Source organism: Diceros bicornis, chromosome 9 (assembly GCF_020826845.1).
Source record: "Diceros bicornis minor isolate mBicDic1 chromosome 9, mDicBic1.mat.cur, whole genome shotgun sequence".
NCBI classification, from domain to species: Eukaryota; Metazoa; Chordata; class Mammalia; order Perissodactyla; family Rhinocerotidae; genus Diceros; species Diceros bicornis.
In genome coordinates this window covers 18,707,898-18,727,741 of record NC_080748.1, presented here as the reverse complement: position 1 = coordinate 18,727,741, position 19,844 = coordinate 18,707,898, and the positions used below count along the sequence as shown (strand labels likewise).

The window sequence follows — 19,844 nt, the reverse complement described above, 5'->3', positions numbered from 1 at the left end:
CTAGGAAAAAGAAATAGTCTGTTAATTCCTAATATTCAAACTTGAAAGATTTCTCTTAAGACACTCTTAAGATTTTTAGACCAGGCTGAAGCGGGGTAGTGCTTCCCCTTTCTCCAGGGGAGACAGTGGCAGTTCCACCTGAGGCCTGGTGCCCGTGATCGCCCAGGGAATGGGGGATGGAACTTTGGGTGGGCAGCGTGCCAATGACAGGGTCCCCTAAGGCCCTCCAGGGCACCTCGGGCAGCCCCTCGCCGGCAGCCTCCCCCCCCCCCGCTCCCCCCCCCCCCCCGCTCCCCAACCCCCCACACACCCACGCCCGGCAGCCCTCCCCCGCCAGCCCAGGTCCTCCAGGACCGCCTGAGAGCAATCTGCTTCTCCGCCGGGTGCCCAGGCAGGCAGCGGGGCCACTTTAAGGGCGGGCCGGGGGCGTGCGCGCCTGCAGCTGCGGCCCCGAGCCATTAGCGCGGGCAGGCGGGCCTGGACGCCGCGGGTTTGCCGAGCTCCTCCTGCGGGGAGGCTGCCCCAGGACCCGGCACGTGGACAACGAGCCATGGCGGCCTCAATTATGGGCCATGAGCGCGGCCAAATCTCTGGCCAGGTAAGAGGCGGAGGACGAGGAAGGGGAGGCAGCTGCGTTGATAGCCGCGCGCGGGCCCTGGGTGCGGGTGGACCCCCGGGGCCCGCACAGCTGGGCGCAGGCATCTCTCGTTCAGGGGACAACCCAGGAGGGCGGCGGCAGGGAGGGCCGCTGCCAGGGCGGGAGCGAGCACTGGGCCGTGCCTCGGGGCGGGGAAGTGAAGACGGCTTCCGAGGCTGTCCCGGCTGTCGGTCCTGGAGCCCCTCGCTGGGCCCCTGCCCTCCTCGAGGTTGGGGACCGGGCTGAATCACCCCAGGAAAGGAGGCCGAAGGAGGAAAGTGGACTGAACTGATGTACAAAGAAACCCCTCTCTAGCTCTTGACTCTTGCCAAACTTAAAATAATTTTTCAAGCTTATGACCATTTATAGTTACCTAGGACCAAAACTTAGTAGGTATTTGGGGTTGGTGGCCAGACAAAAGGTGAATGACGAAAATTTTGGTTTTAATTTGAATATAGGATAGTTTATTTAACATAGGAAAGTTTGTCTTTGGCGTTCTTGTCTCTGCACAGCTTAGCATGCTTTTTGCAGTTTGTTTACCGGCCTGGCGTCCCCAAAGTGTCGTTGCATGACCTTCCTCAGGCTCACACCCCAACAGGCAGTTGTGCCTGGAAACCAAAGCTGTAAGCAGGAAAAGGCGCCTGCTCCCTTCACAGATCCTCCCACCCTCCATGGAACTCAGAAAGCCCACTGGCCTCTTGTGCAAGCATCTGATTTATCATCCCCTTTGCAGAAGCACACAATCATTTTTGTGACTGTTTTAGATAAAAATGAAAGACTATTATTAGCCCACTGGGAAGAAAGCATAAACAAAACCTCACCCACCCCAGAAAGCAAGGCAAGCTGGTGTTGGCTTTCTTCGGTATTTCACGTATCTTGATAGATAAATATGAGAGGGAAACCTTTTGGGCCGCGTGAAGTTTTATTACCCCTTAGAAGGTTCTGCATACTTAAATCTCCTCACTCCTTAAGAACAGGTTTTCTGAAATGGAATTATTACCACTTTGACCCTAAACCAGTTTAATAGGTTTTCTTAATTATTTCAAAATGGAGGCACCTGTTTAAACTCAAAGGAAAATAGTATTTTATGGTGCAGGATTAGGCAAAGCTGCACAAAATGGGACTCTGAATAAAATATTTGATTATCTAGTGGTACGTGAATAATTGTGGTTTCCTACCCTCAAGAAAGCCTGAAGCCCCAGCGGAACCTTTTGTTTGCATTTGAAGAGCAGCTTGCTCAGTTTCTCCAGATAGGGCTGTTTAAATCCCTGGACTCGGGGGAAACCGGAGGCCGACGATTGCCCTGTGAGCGAGTCAGCCTCTGCAGCTGCTGCTGATTGTCAGCCCTGCTGCCGGTGATAAGAGTGACATAAATAACAACTCACTAAAGTGTAGGAGTGATTTACTTGAAGCACTCCAGCACCTGCTGTTACTAATTAAGGGTTTAGCCAGCCACAGATTGCGAATAGAAATCCAGTGTTGTAAAAATCTTGGAGACCAGAGCCCCCTGCGTGTCACTGTGATCTCAGAAATCGGGGTGGGTGAAGAGCGTTGGTGACTCTGATGTCCAATTATAAAAACTGCCCACACTTAGAAGAGCTACACCAAGGTGTTAGTAGTGTTTATCCCTGAGCTGTGGAGTTACAGATGCTTTTTATTTTTCCTGTAGGCTTTTTTGAATTTTCCAGTCTTTCCCAATGAATATGTATTGCTTTTGTGTAAAAAAAAAAAAAAAAAAAAATTGCGGTAAGCAATTCAGAAAAATTTTCTGCCAAATGAAATTGGAATCGGTTCAAGTTGTGGTGCTCACAGGTGAAAATCTTAGATGCACCAAAAGGCAGTTTTCCAAAGCAGAATGTAAATAGAATGTTTATTCATTTTCCTTTTATTATTCTTATCAGTGGATCCTTCTCATCACCTGTGTTCATATTACACCATCAACAAGATATTTTTAACTGAATAAATATTCAGATTTGAGTTGATTAGAAGCTATTCATTTAATTTGGGTTACCCTGGGACAGTGGACTAGGGCAATGTTGTGATTTGGCTGATTATTAACATTCCAAGTGTGTGATGGCACTGATTTTGTAAGGCAGGGGAGGAAGCCCTGGGAAGGGAGCAAATCAGTTCTTTCCAGAGCTGCTTGATTTCATGCCCCCTGAGTTGTGGTGCAAGGCACTCTGCAAAAGTGTAAACTCCTACGCAGAACAGGCGGGTAGTGGTGCTGTGCCTCCTCATCCCTTCTGGATCTCCTTCCCACCTCCTCTCAGATGTCTTCCACTCCCCAGTCCCCGTGTTCTGACCTTCACAGCTCGCTCCCGACTTTTCTCCACAAGACTAGCTGAGAGATTCTGGCGAAATTGGGAACTGAGGCTCTGAGTGGAATACTGCAGTCAGAAGCACCGGGGCGAGCTAGGACAGGGGTTCGAGTTAGCAGCTGATGTCTGTTGTTCAAGACCTACCTTTGCTCCTTGGTTGGCTCTGTTCCCGTGGCTTAAGTTATGCAGAGAGCAGTTTGATTTCGGGCTGTTTTCACTGGCTAGCGTGGACACATTTTCCCCTATCGTTCTGCCTCTCCCCTCCCTGTTCCCCATCAGATTGATGTGATGTTTTCTGTGTTCTTTGTGCTCAGGTTCGGTATTAGTTGAGAAAACATAGCGGTAAATACCACCTAGAGGGCACTGTACCAACATTTCTCTGTAGAGCAGTCTTGTGATGTATTATTATCCCTTAGATGAGGATCACATAAGCATCTCACTCAGAGCTGCTAGTAAGTGGCTGAACTGGTCAACAGACCCTGGTCTATGTGCCTCCAGAGGCTTTGCCCTCTTCCCACTACATCAGGCTGTTAACAAAGGATCAGTAACAGCTTTGGTAGAACTGAGGCTCATACACTATTCTTCCTGTGTTCCAAGGATTGAAAACCATCCTTTCTTATCAGCAGGAAAAAAGACTACTAGAATGTAAGCCCCATGAGTGCAGGGACCCTGTCTATTTGATCACCTGTGTTCCCAGTGCAGCGTCTGCCCTGTAGTAGGGGCTCAATAAATATCCATGGAGAGAACAAATAGATATCAAGCATATTTAAGCAGATGCATAAAGTGGCAGGATGTTTTAAAGGAAAAAGAAACCTTTCTAATAGGTTTTTTTTAAATTATTTTATTGACGTCGTATTGGCTTATAACATTGTGGAAATTTCAGGTGTATGTTATTATTCATCAGTTTCTGTATAGACTGCATCGTGTTTACCACCAATAGTCTAGTTTTTATTGATCATCATACATGTGTGCCCCTTTACGCCTTTCGCCCTTCCCCCATCCCCTTCCCCTCTGGTAGCCACTAATCTGCTCTCCTTATCCATGTGTTTATCTCCCACATATGAGTGAAATCACACAGTGTTTGTCTTTTTCTGTCTGGCTTATTTCACTTAACATCATACCCTCAAGGTCCATCCATGTTGTCACAAATGGCATGATTTTGTCTTTCTTTTTATGGCTGGGGAGCATTCCATCGTGTATATATACCACATCTTCTTTATCCATTCATCCATAGCAGGGCACTTGGGTTGCTTCTACATCGTGGCTATTGCGAATAATGCTGCAGTGAACATAGGGGTGCATAAATCTCTTTGAATTGTTGATTTCCTGTTCTTTGGATAAATACTCATTAGTGGGATAGCTGGGTGGTATAGTATTTCTATTTTTAATTTTTTGAGAAATCTTCATACTGTTTTTTCCATACATCCTCTCCAACATTTGTTATTTTTTGTCTTGGTAATTATGGCCATTCTAACAGGTGTAAGGTGATAGATACCTCATTGTAGTTTTGGTTTGCATTTTCATAGTAATTAGTGATGTTGAACATCTTTTCATGTGCCTCTTGGCCATCTGTATATCTTCTTTGAAAAAATGTCTGTTCATAGCCCCTGCCCATTTTTTGATCAGCTTGTTCGTTTTTTTGTTGTTGAGTTGTATGAGTTGTTTATATATTTTGGAAATTAACCCTTTGTCAGATAGATGATTTGCAAATATTTTCTCCCAGTTGGTGGGTTGTCTTTTCGTTTTGTTCAGAGTTTCCTTTGCTGTGCAGAAGCTTTTTAGTCTGATGTCTCATTTGTTTATTTTTTCTTTTGTTTCCCTTGCCTGAATAGACATGGTATTCGAAAAGATGCTGCTAAGACCGATGTCAAAGAGTGTACTGCTTATATTTTCTTCTATGAGTTTTATGGTTTCAGGTCTTACATTCAAGTCTTTAAACCATTTTGAGTTAATTTTTGTGTATGGTGAAGATAGTGGTCTGCTTTCATTCTTTTGCGCGTGGCTGTCCAGTTTTCCCAACACCATTTATTAAAGAGACTTTCCTTTCTCCATTGTATGTTCGCGGCTCCTTTGTTGAAGATAAACTGTCCACAGAGGTGTGGTTTTATTTCTGGACTTTCAGTTCTGTTCCATTGATCTGTGTGTCTGGTTTTCTGCCAGTACTACGCTATTTTGGTTACTATAGCTTTGTAGTATATTTTGAAGTCAGGGATTGTGATGCCTCCAGCTTTGTTCTTTTTTCTCAGGATTGCTTGGCTATTCGCAGTCTTTTGTTGTTCCTTATAAATTTTAGCATTCTTTGTTCTGTTTCCATGAAGAATGTCATTGGGATTCTGATTGGGATTGCATTGAATCTGAGAACAAGAACAAGGCAAGGGTGCCCACTCTCGCCACTCTTATTCAAAATAGTACTGGAAGTTTGGGCCAGAGCGCTTAGGTAAGAAAAAGAAATAAAAGGGATGCAAATTGGAAAGGAAGAAGTAAGACTCACACTGGTTGCAGATGACATGATCTATATATAGAAAACCCTAAATAATCCAACAAAACTATTAGAAATAAGCAACAACTACAACAAAGTTGCAAGGTACAAAATCAACATACAAAAATCAGTTGCATTTCTATACACTAATAGTGAACTAAAAGAAAGAGAGCTCAAGAATAAAATCCTATTTACGATCACAACAAAAAGAATAAAATACACAGGAATAAATTTAACCAAAGAAGTGAAAGGCCTATACACCGAAAACTATAAGACATTATTGAAAGAAATCGAAGAAGACATAAAGAAATGGAAAGATATTCTATGCTCATGGATTGGAAGAATGAAAATAGTTAAAATGTCCATATTACCTAAAGCAATCTAATAGAAAGTTTTACGAGTTATTCATAGCCCAGGACACTCTGGTTTACACATGTTATTTTTGTGTAATTATTAATAACACCCCCTTTCATTCTCAAAAGTGTCTCAATTTGGAAGGTAAATCATGTGGTTACCTTATCTCTAGCAGATAGGTTCTTTTGGGACATTCATAGTTTGCTTCAATTTACCAGGTTAATTCAAAACACTAAAATCACTCCTTTTATGACCACTTGTTGATGACTGTTTCAGTGCTTGGCATTTGGTTCCCAAGGGAAGATATCCGTATGGAAGAAATCCTGTGCTGTGGTGGAGATTCACAAACAGTCTGCACTCAAAAGCATCACGGTGGCTGTTGGAAATGAGGAATGTTTATAAAATGAAAAGGAATACTCTTGAAGGGTCCTGATACTCTTGACTGTAGAAATTCCAAATTTCAAAGCACATTTGAAAGGGTTATAGTGTCTTCTTAGAACACAAGGTATTTGAGGGAAGTAAGACTGGTGATGTGGGTTGATATTAGGCTGTGAAAGCCCATGCTAAGGAGTTTGGATTTTCATCCTGTTTAAAATAGGGTGGAGCAGATGCGTGAGATTGGCTCGTAATGGTGAATTGAGCACACACATCAACTTCCCCATCCACCCTAGACTCCAGAGCAGGAAATACTTAAAAATGTGCTGATACCTGCAGAAAGTAAATATCATGGGAAGAAAGGTGGGGGGATTCCAAATTAAAAGTCCAAGGAGACATAACAACAAATGCAATGCATAGTCCTTAATGGACTCTTGGTCTGAACAAAGCAGCTGCTCTCTGAACATTAAAAAAAAATCCACAGGAAAACTTAAAATTTAGAAAGCAGGTGGGATCAAATTGCCACTAAAACAAAAGTAGAAAAACCACAGTTTAAAAGACATGGAGAAGAGAAGAAATGCAGAGGTAAAACAATTCTAGTGATAGTCCAGGCTGAAGGGTAACAGAAACAAAGATGCAAGTGGATCAGAGGGTGCTCACCTGATGATGAGTTAGCTGTATGCAGAACACCTGGGCCAGGTGGGCCCCTGGATTCCTTTACCCCTTGGACTCTCCCAGCTCACTCCTACTACAACCGGAGCTACGGTGCTTTTAATCCCAGGATAAAACTCAGGAACTGCTCTTTCCAAAGAAAATGAACTATATGGGGGACCTCTATAACTGATAAGGATTAAAGGAAAGGCAGCTCTGCCCAGGAGGGAAATAAACTCAATTGCTTAGTTTTCAGAGTAGATTCCTTTTTTGACAAATAGCTGGTCCCAGCCTCTTTGCTCTCCAGCCTTCACTTCCACTGTCCCACCCACTTACACCAAGCTCAGAGTCAGTTGTCCCTTTAAGGAAGCAGCCATTGGGGAAACAGGCCACCCCAGCTGCGGGGGAGACTGCTTATACACATCGACTGCGTCCTCGATTCATGTTTATGTTTGGATACCCAAGGTATCGCCGGCCATTAGCAGAACCAGACACAAATGCACAGACACTAGACACAACCGTTCCAGAGACAGATTATTAAGAGGATAGAAAAAAACTTTTAAAATTCTAATTTTTATCCTCAGGGTATCACATCCTAAAAATAGTGGGTTATGAAAAATTACCAAAAAGAAAAAAATTTTAGAAATGAGCAATTCACATTAAATTAACTGAAATTGTAAAAATCTTTAGAAGGACTGAAGACTGAGCTGGGGATATGAAAAATAAGGAAGTCTCTCAGAAGTTGAGACATGAAGGATCAATATCAATCTAGGGTGTCTAGCATCTAATAGAATAGAGATTTCCAAGGAGAGAGAAAGACAATGGAGAGGAGGAAATAATCAAAGAAATAAAAGAAGGAAATTTCCAGAGCCAAAGATCCACTGAGTGCCAAATAGGATGAATAAGATCCATACCTAGACACACCGTAGAAAACTATCAGCACCCACGGCATAAGAGAAAAGTACCAAAAGGGAAACAAAGTGGCTTATTCTTTTCATAGCAACTCTGGATGCTCTTGAAGAAATGGCCCGATATCTTCAAAGTTCAGAGACAAAGAAATTTTGATAGTAAAAGTATTTACCGGGTAAAATTAGCACTGAATTGTGAGCCCTAATGCCACTTAAACACCAGAAATAAGACGTTTAACTTCCAAAGTATTGTAGGAGCATCAGGAGAGAAAAAGGAAAATTTGATCAGCATAACAAGAAGGTATGGGAAAAAAGAAACAAAATGATAGTAAATGGGAAACTTGAAATAACAAAAGAATAAGACTGTTTCACATTAAGTTGTAAATGTTTCACAGTTAATATTAATTACATGACACTAATTAATACCATTAATGTAATTAATTACTTAAATTCCTATATTAAAAACTGAAATCTCAGATTGTGAAAAAAAACTAAAAATTCAAATGTATGCAATTTACAAAATTCACACAAAATCAAAACGATATAAAAAGGCTCAAAATAAAGGGATATAGAAAACTAAGTGCTGTATATCAGAAAAAAATAAAATTTCAGATGAAAAGCATTAAAAAGGACAAAGAGGTATATTTAATACATATATATTGTTTTATCTATATATAATTATCAATATATGAATTTTTATATTTAATATATACTATAGAAATGTAGATTATATAGTATATTTAAATATTATATATTTATATGAATATGTATAATTATTATGAAGCTTTATGTACCTAACCCATGATTAGAAATAGAGTCTATAGTTAGAGAAATTGATAATTTGACAAACCATAATTAGGGAAGATTTTGACACATCTGTCTCATAAACTGAAAGATCAAGTAGACCCAAAATAAGCAAGAAAGCAATGAGCAAGTTCAATTTAAATGATATGTGGAAAATATATGCCCAACAGAAAATAACATTATTTTTAAAATCCATGGAACATTAACAAAAATTGACTATGTGTCAGGCCACAAAGAAAATATCAACAAATTCTATAATGTAGAAGTCACGTAGGGTATCCACTGTTGACAGTGCACTAAAATAAGAAATGAGCAACTAGTCAATAGCCAAAAAAATAATCAAAACCAAAAACACTATCCTCTTGAAAATTAAAAACATCTTTATATAGATGTTTAATATAATTCTTTGGTTAAAATGGAAATATAAAAAATTACAAATGAGCAATGAATGACCATGAATGCGATATATATCAAAATCTGTAGGGTACAACAAAGTACCACTTGGAGGGCTGTGTTGTCCAATAGAACTTTCTGCAACGATGAAAATGTTCTATAATTTTGCTGCCTGAGATGGTAGCCACTTGCCATATATGGATATTGAGCACTTGAAATGTGGCTAGTGTAACTGAACTGAATTTCAAACTTTGTTTAATTTTAGTTAAACATAACTTTAAATAGCCACATTTGGTTACTATATTGGACACAGTTCTGTAGTCTTTAATAAAGCATTACTAGAAAAAGAAGATAGAAAAAATTTAATTAACATATTAATCTCTAGTTAGGAAAAAAGATGAACTCAAAGCAAATAATAAATATTATTTACATTTAAAAATTAATACATTTGAAAAGAGATGTAATGGATTTTTAAAAATATATATGAACAAAATTCACTTTAGGGAAAATAGAAAACTTAAATTTACTAGTTAATCACTAGGAGTTGTAAAAGGTAGTCTAAAACCACTTCTTTGAACGGCTTCGGGCCCAGATTTCACAGACATGTTTTACCTAAACCCCTAGAAGCAGATAATTTCTATGTTTTATGAAATATTCAAGACCATAGAATAATATTGACGCTTTCTATTTCATTCTTCAAGGCTGGCATCATAACCCTGATACCCAAACAGATAATACAATACAACAAAATCCAGTTTCACTTATGAACATAAGATGCAAAAATCTAAAATAAAATGAATGAATTGAATCTAAACCTACACTGTATGTAGGTTTATACCAGTAATGCAATGATGGCTTGACATTAGGAAATCTATTAATGTAATTCATTACCTAACAGATAAAAGGAGAAAAAAAATAATATGATCATGGTGTAAAGGCATTTGGTAAATTTCAGCACCCATTTCTGATTTAAAATTCTTGGCTTCCAAATAGAAAGAAACTTCTTTAACTTGATAAAGGGTATTGACCAGAAACCTTCCATATCATATTTAGTGGTAAAAGCATTTGAAATATTCCCACTAAAGTCAGGAACAAAGCAAGGATGCCCACTGTCACTTCTGCTATCAGCATTGTTTTGGATGTTCTAGCCAATGCTTTAAGATCAATAAATAAAAGGCATACATTCTGGAAACAGGGAGAAAAATGTCGTTTTTGAAGACAGTATGATTATCTACCTAGGAAATTCAGAAGAATCATCTAAAACATATTGGAACTAAATAGAGAGTACTATAAAGTACTTGAAGCAAATTCCTCATATAGAGATCACTAGCATTTCTCTATGTCAGCTATAATCAGTCAGAAAATGTTGTGAGAAAAGCTACCCCCTTCACAATGACTCCAAAATCTTGAAATACCTAGCAATAAATACATGAGGACATATGCAGAATCTGTGTGAAGGTAACTATGAAACTGAAGGACATCATAAAAGGCCTGAATTCTCTGAGTCCTTAATGGGGAGATTTAGTACAGTAATGATATTCCCTAATTAATCTTTAAAATAAATGCAATCATAATCAAAATTTTAACAGGGTTCCCTATGGAACTTGACAAGCTGATGCTAAAATTCTATTGAAAGAGAAATTGTGGGAAAATATCTAAGAACCAAATTGAAAAACATCAAGGAGGTAACCATATATTATATCAAATGTAAACATACTATAAAGAGCTAGTAATTAAACAGTGTGGTATTAACCAGGAACAGGCAAGTAGATCAGTGGATCAGAATGAAGCCCAGAAAAACATACATATATATATATATATATATACATGTATGGCATTTGAAAATACTGAGAGAAGTTTAGCCTATTCAATAATTATTCAATAATCCTATTGGGGTAATTAGCTCTGCATTTGAAAAAGATGAAATTAGATACCTACATCATGTTAATCACCAAATAAATTCCAGATGGGATAAAAATCTAAGTGTAAAAAATAACACCATAAAAGTATATTAGAATACACAATTAAAACATATTTTAATAATATAAATAGAGATGGCTTTGAAAGCAGGACAAAATTGACGAAAGCCATAAAGGAAACAGTTGGTAGATTTGTTACTAAATATGAAACACATGTTTGTGACAAGAGACCTTATAATCAAAGTTAAAAGTCATGACAGACTAGAAAAAAGTAGGTGACTCATATCCAGAATATGTATATAAACTCCTGCAGAGCAAGAAGAAGTTAAATAACAAAAAGGAAGTTGAACAAAGGTAATAAATAGGCAAGCATCCTAAATAGAGTATGCAATAAATGGAAATGGAAATTGCCACTAAAATAAGATACTCAACTTCACTGTTAATTCGAAAAATGCAAATGAAAAGGAAAATTGAGGGTTTTTTTGCTCACATATTGGCAAAAATGAAAAAAAAAATAAATCAGTCTTATTAAGGATTTGAGGAAATGGGTACTCATACACTACTGGTGGGGACATAAATTTTTGTATCTTTTGGTGAGAACAATTTGGCAGTAAGTTGAAAAACAGAAGCAAAAACTTACCATCCGATCTTACAATTTTGTCTCCAGTATATATGTGTATTTGCACAAAGATATATTTACAAAGATGTTGATCACAGCATTGTAATAACATCAAAATCCAGCATTAGGAGAATGGTTCAATAAATTGTTATCATAAATGTGGAAGACTGGATCAAGATGACAGATGAGCACATATTCTCCTTCTACTTCAGATCACAACAAATGATAGAAATGCATATTTAAGAGAATAAATCAAAACAACCTGGAAAATGAGAAAGAATGTTCCCAGTCACCAGAATTTTCAAGGAATTGTTAAGTTGTATTAAGTGAGAAAAGCAACTCACTTTTAAAAATATAATATCCCTTTTATGAGAAAAGCTATATATGTGTGTGTGTGTGTGTGTGTGTGTGTGTGTATTATACTTACATAATTTCGACATAGAAATTATCTGAAAGAGTATAAACCAAACTGTTGACAGTGGTTGCCTCCAGGGAGGGGAGTAAATTAGGATCTGAGAGATGGCTAAAGAAAAACTCACTTTTTTTTTTTTTTTTTTAAACAAAAGAAGGAAGAAAATTAGAAGGCAGATAGAAGTGAGAAGTGCAGAAGCTTTGCTTACTTTAAACTCTCCTGATTTCTTGCACATCACATGTTCTTTCCAGCAACCCTTGAGAAACCAGGTTGAGGGAGAGAGAAGCCCCACGGTGGGCCACCTACACTAGCACCCTGCCCTGCAGAGTTGTGTCTTTGTTGAGCTGCCTTTCTTTTTGTAAAGGTATTTCCAACCCTTCACTCACTTCTTTTGGCTTCAACTCTGGTCAACTCCAAAATCTGTTTTCTCATGTGGAGCTGTCTATGGCCTGGCATTTCCAGCTGTCTACTGACTGTTTCCATTAATTCAGGAATCCCCATTCTTTGACATTTTCAGTGGATTGTGTTCAGTAGCTATAGAGAATAAAACAGAGAGAAATAGAAGATGAAGATAGAAATTATATTTTTCCTAATTGAGTGTGCTTGAAAATATCCCCAAATGGAAATAAAGAGGCTTTTTGGTTCCTAATATTAGGATTTGAGTAGCATGTATATTCCATTCAAATAAAGGACTTTATTTGAGTGTTTCTTAGGATTTAGGAATTTAGATCTTACTCTGTTCTATGAATGTGTGTTTCATCAAAGTAGGGTGGGAGAGTCAAAAAAATAGTTTGAAAGAGTCACCAGTTCGATTCTCTAAGTAGTAAACAGATTTTCCAGCAGGATGGAAGATGGGAAACTAGGCCATCAGAATCTTGTCTATTGTTGATAGGAGAAGGAAATTGCAGGAAAGTCACTGTAGAATAGTATTTCTAGGCAAAACTTTTAAAAATAGCATGACCTTCAGATCCATTCACTGCCCTAGGTACTGAGGACATGAAATTAATAGTTTCTGCACCCGAGGTACTTATAGTTGACCATCCAGTCCAGCTATATAGTCAGTCATTGTGTTATTTGTAACTTTTATTTATTTTATCCTCTCATACATGACATTTTCCCTATGCCCAAATATTAATTATGTGATACTTCTACTTTTTTCCTTCTCTTTCAGGCAAAAATAGACCTCCTATTAGTCGGAGATGTCACCGTTCAGTACCTGGCTGATGTTGTACAGAAATTCTTTTCAAATACAGGAGAAGTCACCGTCACCACTAGTGATGTGAAGAAGGCAGCGGCACTTCTGAATGACTGTGCATTCGACATGGTTTTCCTGAAGATGACTTCTTTACCAACTGCTGAGGAGCTGGAAACTGTCAAACTAATTAGGTAAACTCCAAACACCTTGACTCTATATCTTTAGAATAGTTCTTATTAAAATCTATTTCTATAAAAATTCTTAAAAGATGATGCTATTTCTACTTTAATTTTTAAGATGAGGGACATTTTCATGGGCAGAATCTACATACATGTTGTTATTGCCAGTTTAACATGCTATTATAAGAATTATCATTTTAACTTAAAAAGTAATAGGTGTGGGTAAGAATGTAAGAATTCATTGTTCGTAGACATTTACTTGGTCTATAGTGCTTACCTTAATCCCATAGGTACAACTTTTTAATAACAATGTCGCTAAAATGGCACATCTCTTCAGAGTTCATTAATTGTTATGGCAGATACTAAAGCAAGTGTGCGCTTTGAGCTCCATGTCATGTTAGCTGTGGACTGAAGGTGTCTCTCTCTTTTTTTTTTTTTTTTTGTGAGGAAGATCAGCCCTGAGCTAACATCCATGCTAATCCTCCTCTTTTTGCTGAGGAAGACTGGCTCTGAGCTAACATCTATTGCCAATCCTCCTCCTTTTTTTTTTTTCCCCAAAGCCCCAGTAGATAGTTGTATGTCATAGTTGCACATCCGTCCAGTTGCTGTATGTGGGACGCCACCTCAGCATGGCTGGAGGAGTGGTGCGTCAGTGTGCGCCCGGGATCCGAACCCGGGCCGCTAGTAGCGGAGCACGCGCACTTAACCGCTAAGCCAGGGGCCGGCCCTGAAGGTGTCTCTTTTAAGATGTGAAAGAGCCCTGAAGCTCTCTGGATCCGTTGAGTCCGGATCAATACCACCTCCAATATTCTCGTTTTGTGTTGCAGCTCCACAGAAGTTCTGCTTCTGTTTGACCCACTCCACGCTGGAGATCTGGAGGCTAGTGGTGGGAGAGTTAGGTTCTTCCTTGCCTGACTACATAGGATTTTGACCCATTTAGGATGTTTCTAAACAGGGTTAGGACAGAACGAATTTGTTTCCCTTCCATGAGAAGACTTGATAGAGAAAGTGTAGAAAATAGTAGATAATATTAGAATAGTAAAGACTTCTCATAAATATGGGACAGACCTTTCTAGATTAAAGGAGAAAGTTCGGAGACAATATTGTGATCCCTGACTAAAAAGGAGCAGGCATATTCTGTTAGGGGAAAAGAAAGGTTGGAATGACAAGAAGCCAAAGCCGCGGAGTTAATTGTTAAGGAGAGATGGACAGACTGACGCTGCTCCTGGGATTTCTTAGAACAGTTGGTCTTCTGCCTTTCTTTTGGCTTTGTACTGGGAATATGAACTCTAGACAAACCAGGCAAACTACCTCAAAGTGGATTTCACTTCCAAAATGTGTTGTGAACTGTCCTCCTTCTGAAGATATGCCTATTTTATTACATACCTTTAAAAAAAAGTCCTATAGATAGAGTTCCCCTGGTCAGGGGCTCGTAATAATATCTCACTTATATAACATTTTTAAATTTTTACAACAGCTTTATGAGGGAGGTAGAGCAGGGTTTCAGCATCCCTACTTGACAGATTAGAAAACTGAAGCTGAGGTGACTTGCCTGAGACCACATGGCTTGTTTTCATAAACTCAGACTAGAACTCTTTGCTTTTCCCTTCTGTTCTTTCTAAAAGCCTGTAATTATTTGGCCTCTGTATTTAAGCCCCTTCTTTTCCACCTCTGAGATTCAGTATTTGCCAAACTTAGGATGAACTAAACGTACATATGGTGTTGGAAGAGTCCTAGACAAATCAGTGCGGCTGATCTCTCTCTTCATTCCAAGAGTGGGGTCCTAGCTGTGCCTCTCCAAATGTAGGAAAGGCTTTGTATTTGCTCATTATTGAAGCTGCGTTTTGAACAGGATAAGAGTAAAGTTCTGTTTAAGAAAAAGCTTCATGTCTAGTCACAGTAATTAAAAGCTAGGAGGTTAAAGGAGAGAACTTCCTGTCTGATACTCACCCCTGTGGATTCTCCCCACTGCTGCTTTCTTTGCTCTGAATAATAAAGCTTAAGATTTCTTAGCAAGGAAAAGAGGGTAGATGAAGGTACTAAGTGTACAGACATGCATATGGTAGTTCTACTATTTTGCTGTAAAAGCATTTGTTTGAAAAGAAAAAAAGGATAATTTGTTGTGCTCAGTACCTTGCTGCAGGTATGAGTGAGTGACTGGATGAGTGGGAGAAATGCCATTCTAGGGCAAACAATCGAGTTCTAGCTTTTGTGTTCCTCTCTGAAAAATGGACAAAGCTTTCTTTGTGGAAGCTTTGCCTTACATGATGCTCGCCTCAGAGGCTAGAAATGTCTCTGAAATTCCCTTTCTTGCCCTCAGAACTGTTAGGAGTTTATGATTTATGAATTATTTAAACCCTTGTAGAATATGTTTGTATTTTTGAACCTATAGTTTTATATGTCCTATAAACATCCTGCCCCATTTATAAGGCATTTAAACTTTCTTTCCTAAAGCACTATATCCTTTGAGTTTGGGCTAACATTTATTGACTAAACCAAAATGAAGAGACTTGGTTCAGCTTTTCTTCTGTTGTGTGTTGTAGATTTTTTTTTTCTCTTAGATCTTTGTTATTGTTTTGTGATATCTCAAAATCTGGATAAGTCTAGGAAAATGTGCAACTATTTACCTTACTTTTCTCTCTCTGGGCACTTTATGTGCCCTGCCAGTGAGTGAGCAACTTACTGTAGAGTAGAAGTGTCCACACTTATTTTCAGTATTAGAACACATGATCACAAATCTATATATCTTAAGATATATGGATTTGTATTGAAAATAAGAATGAAGTATAGCCTGGTAGCTATAATAACAAGCTTATTTTAGAATAAAATGTAAGCAGCCTTCTTAAAAAGATTCTTAAATTTGTTTTTATAGGAAAACTGTTTTTCAACTTGGAGTTAATTATTGATAAATTTTAATCATTCGTAAAAATATTGATACTTTACAGACTGACATTCTCGAGAATTATAGCACATCTCCGTTATAGGTTAACATTCCTAATAGTACTCCCCAGCTTGGCTTCATTTCATGAACACATTTTTGTTGAGCCAGATGAACTCAAACACTACCCAGTGGTAAAACATTTTAAGATAGCCTTGGATTCAAGATGTTGGCTCCAGAATTCCAGGGATATTTGACTCCTGGCTTAAGTCAGTTCTCAAAATTGAGCCATGCTCAAAGGGCAGATACTTGATAATTCAGACACATCCTGACACTTTATCTTCCAAAGGCAGATACAGAAAATTAAAGTATGTTTTAAACTCATCAACATTGTATGGATCCTGTCTGAAATTGTGATTTTCCATTCCGTGAAATGTCTCTACAGTTCTTACAGTTCTGTGATTCTCACGAGCTCAGGGCAGTTCAGCAATAGGAAAGGAATGCAGAATGTGGTTCTGTCTGCTTAGTCTGCAAATCGAGTTTGGATCTGATTTCATTTTTCCCCATGTAGTTTCCATTGTCCGATCAGTTAACTTATTACTTCCCTAAGAAAATGCAATCTTTTTTTTTTTTTATTTATTTTTTTTATTTTTTTTTATTTTTATTGATATTTTAATGGTTTCTAACATTGTGAGATTTTGGGTTGTACATTTTTGTTTGTCCATCACCCCATATATGACTCCCTTCACCCCTTGTGCCCACCCCCCACCCCCACTTCCCGGGTAACCACAGTCCAGTTTTCTCTGTCCATGTGTTGGTTTATATTCCACATATGAGTGAGATCATACAGTGTTTGTCTTTCTCTTTCTGGCTTATTTCACTTAACATAATACGCTCCAGGCCCATCCATGTTGTTGCAAATGGGACGATTTTGTCTTTTTTTATGGCTGAGTAGTATTCCATTGTATATATATACCACATTAAGAAAATGCAATCTTGTGAGCCACAGGGATCTAAAAAATTGTCCCTTCATGTCCCCAATTCCAAAACATCCTTGACTTGACAGTGCAGCTCAGTAAATCTTATTAGCCAGTTTGCATGACCTTGTCCCCTGAGAACTTGACAATAAACACAATAACAACAAAACGTCTAAGTAGTTTTACTAACATTATTCTGTAAACCAATGGTGGGTGTAAATAGGAACTGAGGAAAATTCTAGATCTTTATCATTTCTAACATGTCATGTGGTGAACCTGACTTAGGAGGTTCACAGTAGGAGGTCTTCTGACAAACAGCATAGTGGCAGCAGGGCACACCAACCGTCACTGTTGACCAGAAGAAACTCGCAGGACTCACTGCATTTTGTCACAGGTGTCCTATTAATAGCAAGTGAACTCAGTGTTTTCATATTTATGGTAAAACTCTCAATTTTATTACTGAAAATGGTTGTTTTAATTAAGTAAGTAAATAACAAATAACATTATTTGTTATAAGTCCCAACTAGGCCACACCAGGTTAGTGTGGCTGCATTGGGCCCATAGACAGCATAATGGATAACTGTACTCAAGATGGCCACAACCCAAATATGACACTGGCTTTTGTCCTTTGAAGTCCCTGTGGCTCTAAAAATTTCCTCTGGCTTCGTATGGTCTTATAAGAACCCGTTAGTCCTCTTATTAGATGATAAATTGCAGAGGCAAGGACTTTCCTGAGGTTCTTTAATCAGCAAAGTGTACAACTCAGCCCAAAAGACTTTTATATAATCATTTTTTTTTCAGCTACGAGAGACCAGACCTGGGGATGGGGACAGAATTGGAAATGGGCCCTGCTGCAGTCTGAGCTTATGGCTGCCTCCAGTTCCAGAGAGTACGGAGACAGGCATAGGAATGGACACTAGAATATCAATATCTAATTTCGTATGTGGCGTATAGTCTCAGGAACCATCATGACATTTAAACATGTATTCTGTGAAATATGAGGAGAAGTGAATTGTCTCCCAATGAATTGCAAATTTTTAAAACCCAAGAGACTTCAATTGAGAAAGGTACTCATAAGGTCTCAGAACCTGCAATTTGGTTTTGGTATATGGAAGAAGAAGTGGTATTAGTTGGGACGAATAAAGGAGTTTTTTGTTTTGTTTTTGTGTTGCTTAGTTTTGTTTTAAGGAACATTTCCATTTCATTAGAAAGAGGACCTTTTTTCGGTGATCCTGAAAACTAGGAACTCTTTTAGCTTATTGATTTGTGGAGAATGTAAATGAGCAGCTGAGCTTCAGACCAGAGAGCTGGATTCTGGGAACTCTATTGATCACTGGAGTTCCTGTCCAGCTCTACGGTTAGGGTTTGACTGGCAGGGGAAGTGTTTGGGTTGGTAATTGACTCTGTGCTAATGACAGAAATCCAGGAATTCTAACTCTGTCTGATGTAAGGCTTGAAATTTGAAAGTCATCAGGGCATGTAAATCCATATATCAAAGTCCAATTTATTTTCATGTCAGTAAAATCAACTTATAAAATTTTAAAAAATAGACACAGGATTATTTCTAAAAGCAAAGAATCTGGTTTTTTTAAATTCTTTAATTCTAGAGTATTTTAACTTATGAAAATTTACTTTTTGTGAATCTACAAAGTATTTTTTATTTCAAAAGTTGGACTGAACTACCTAATAAGTTTCTTTCAACGATCCTATCTGTTCAGTCCACATTTCTCTTCCGCCTCTCTTCCTGTTATCTTCAGAAGATCCTCTTCCTCATCCTATTTTCCATACCTCCTAAACCTCACACTTTTTCATCATCATATACATTAAAAAACGTATATGAAATGCTTACATTGTGGCAGGCATCCTTCTTACCACTCCATTCCCACCATGCCACCCACACCAATATCCTAATGTGCCTCTCTTACCACCACATTCAGTCTGCTGGTCAAATCCTATCCTCCCTCCCACAGATGCCTATTTTGGTGGAGGTAATTCTGCCTGAGCTTCTTATTTCCTCATAGAAATCATTCATTCTTTCCTTTTTTCTCTTTTAGCCCAAACTCCTCAGAATTCATAGAACAGAATCAAGCCTGAATAGACCTCAATTGGGTGAATTTTAGCAATATCCTGCTTTTTTGAAGTGACTAACTTAGTAAATTTTCTGAATTATTTATTTTTTAGAGGCAGTTCTCGGATATGTTACTATTCTCTACTGTCAGCCCTTGCCTGGATAACTGCAGTATGGTCTCTCACATCCACCCTGCACCACCCTCTGTCAATCCATCCTACCAGAGGCAGAGCGGTCTTTCTAAAATGCAAATATAACCATGTTACTCCCAAGCTTAGTAGTTTCTCATTGCCCATTTTAATTAAATAACAAATCTTTAATTTGGCCTAAAAGGCCTACTGTAATAGACTCCAGCGCTACCTACCTCTCTGATCTCATGTGTCCCCATCAGATGCTCTGTGCTAGGGCCGTCTTGAACTTCTTTCACTTTCTCAGACTCACCTGTTCTCTACACTTCAGGGCCTGTGCACCTGCTCTTCCCTTTGCCCAGAATGTACTTTGTTGCTTATCTGCTTCCTGCCCTCCTCCCAGTCCCTGCCTTTCTTGTGGCTAGCTCCTAGCCAGCCGCTGAGGCGTTTCTGCCTGGAAGTCTCCCTGAGGCGGCAGAGCAGGTTGGTGCCCAGGTATGTGCTCCCATTGGACTATACACCTTTTCACAGCACCGGGCACATATTTGGC

At 38.8% G+C, this 19,844-nt stretch overlaps 1 protein-coding gene across 2 annotated transcripts in view; it reads left to right on the top strand.

Annotated features, from left to right (window-relative positions):
* The window catches only part of SOHLH2 (spermatogenesis and oogenesis specific basic helix-loop-helix 2), a 75,776-nt gene that overhangs the window by 17,233 nt on the left and 38,699 nt on the right, over positions 1-19,844 (top strand). The window contains exons 1-2 of one of the 2 annotated variants that reach the window (XM_058548012.1): positions 386-598; positions 13,041-13,255. In XM_058548012.1, the coding sequence (XP_058403995.1) occupies positions 551-598; positions 13,041-13,255 (263 nt within the window). In that variant the 5' untranslated portion in view covers positions 386-550. Of the gene's footprint in view, positions 1-385; positions 599-13,040; positions 13,256-19,844 lie in introns of those variants that run through there. The other variant, XM_058548011.1, reaches the window with a different exon arrangement.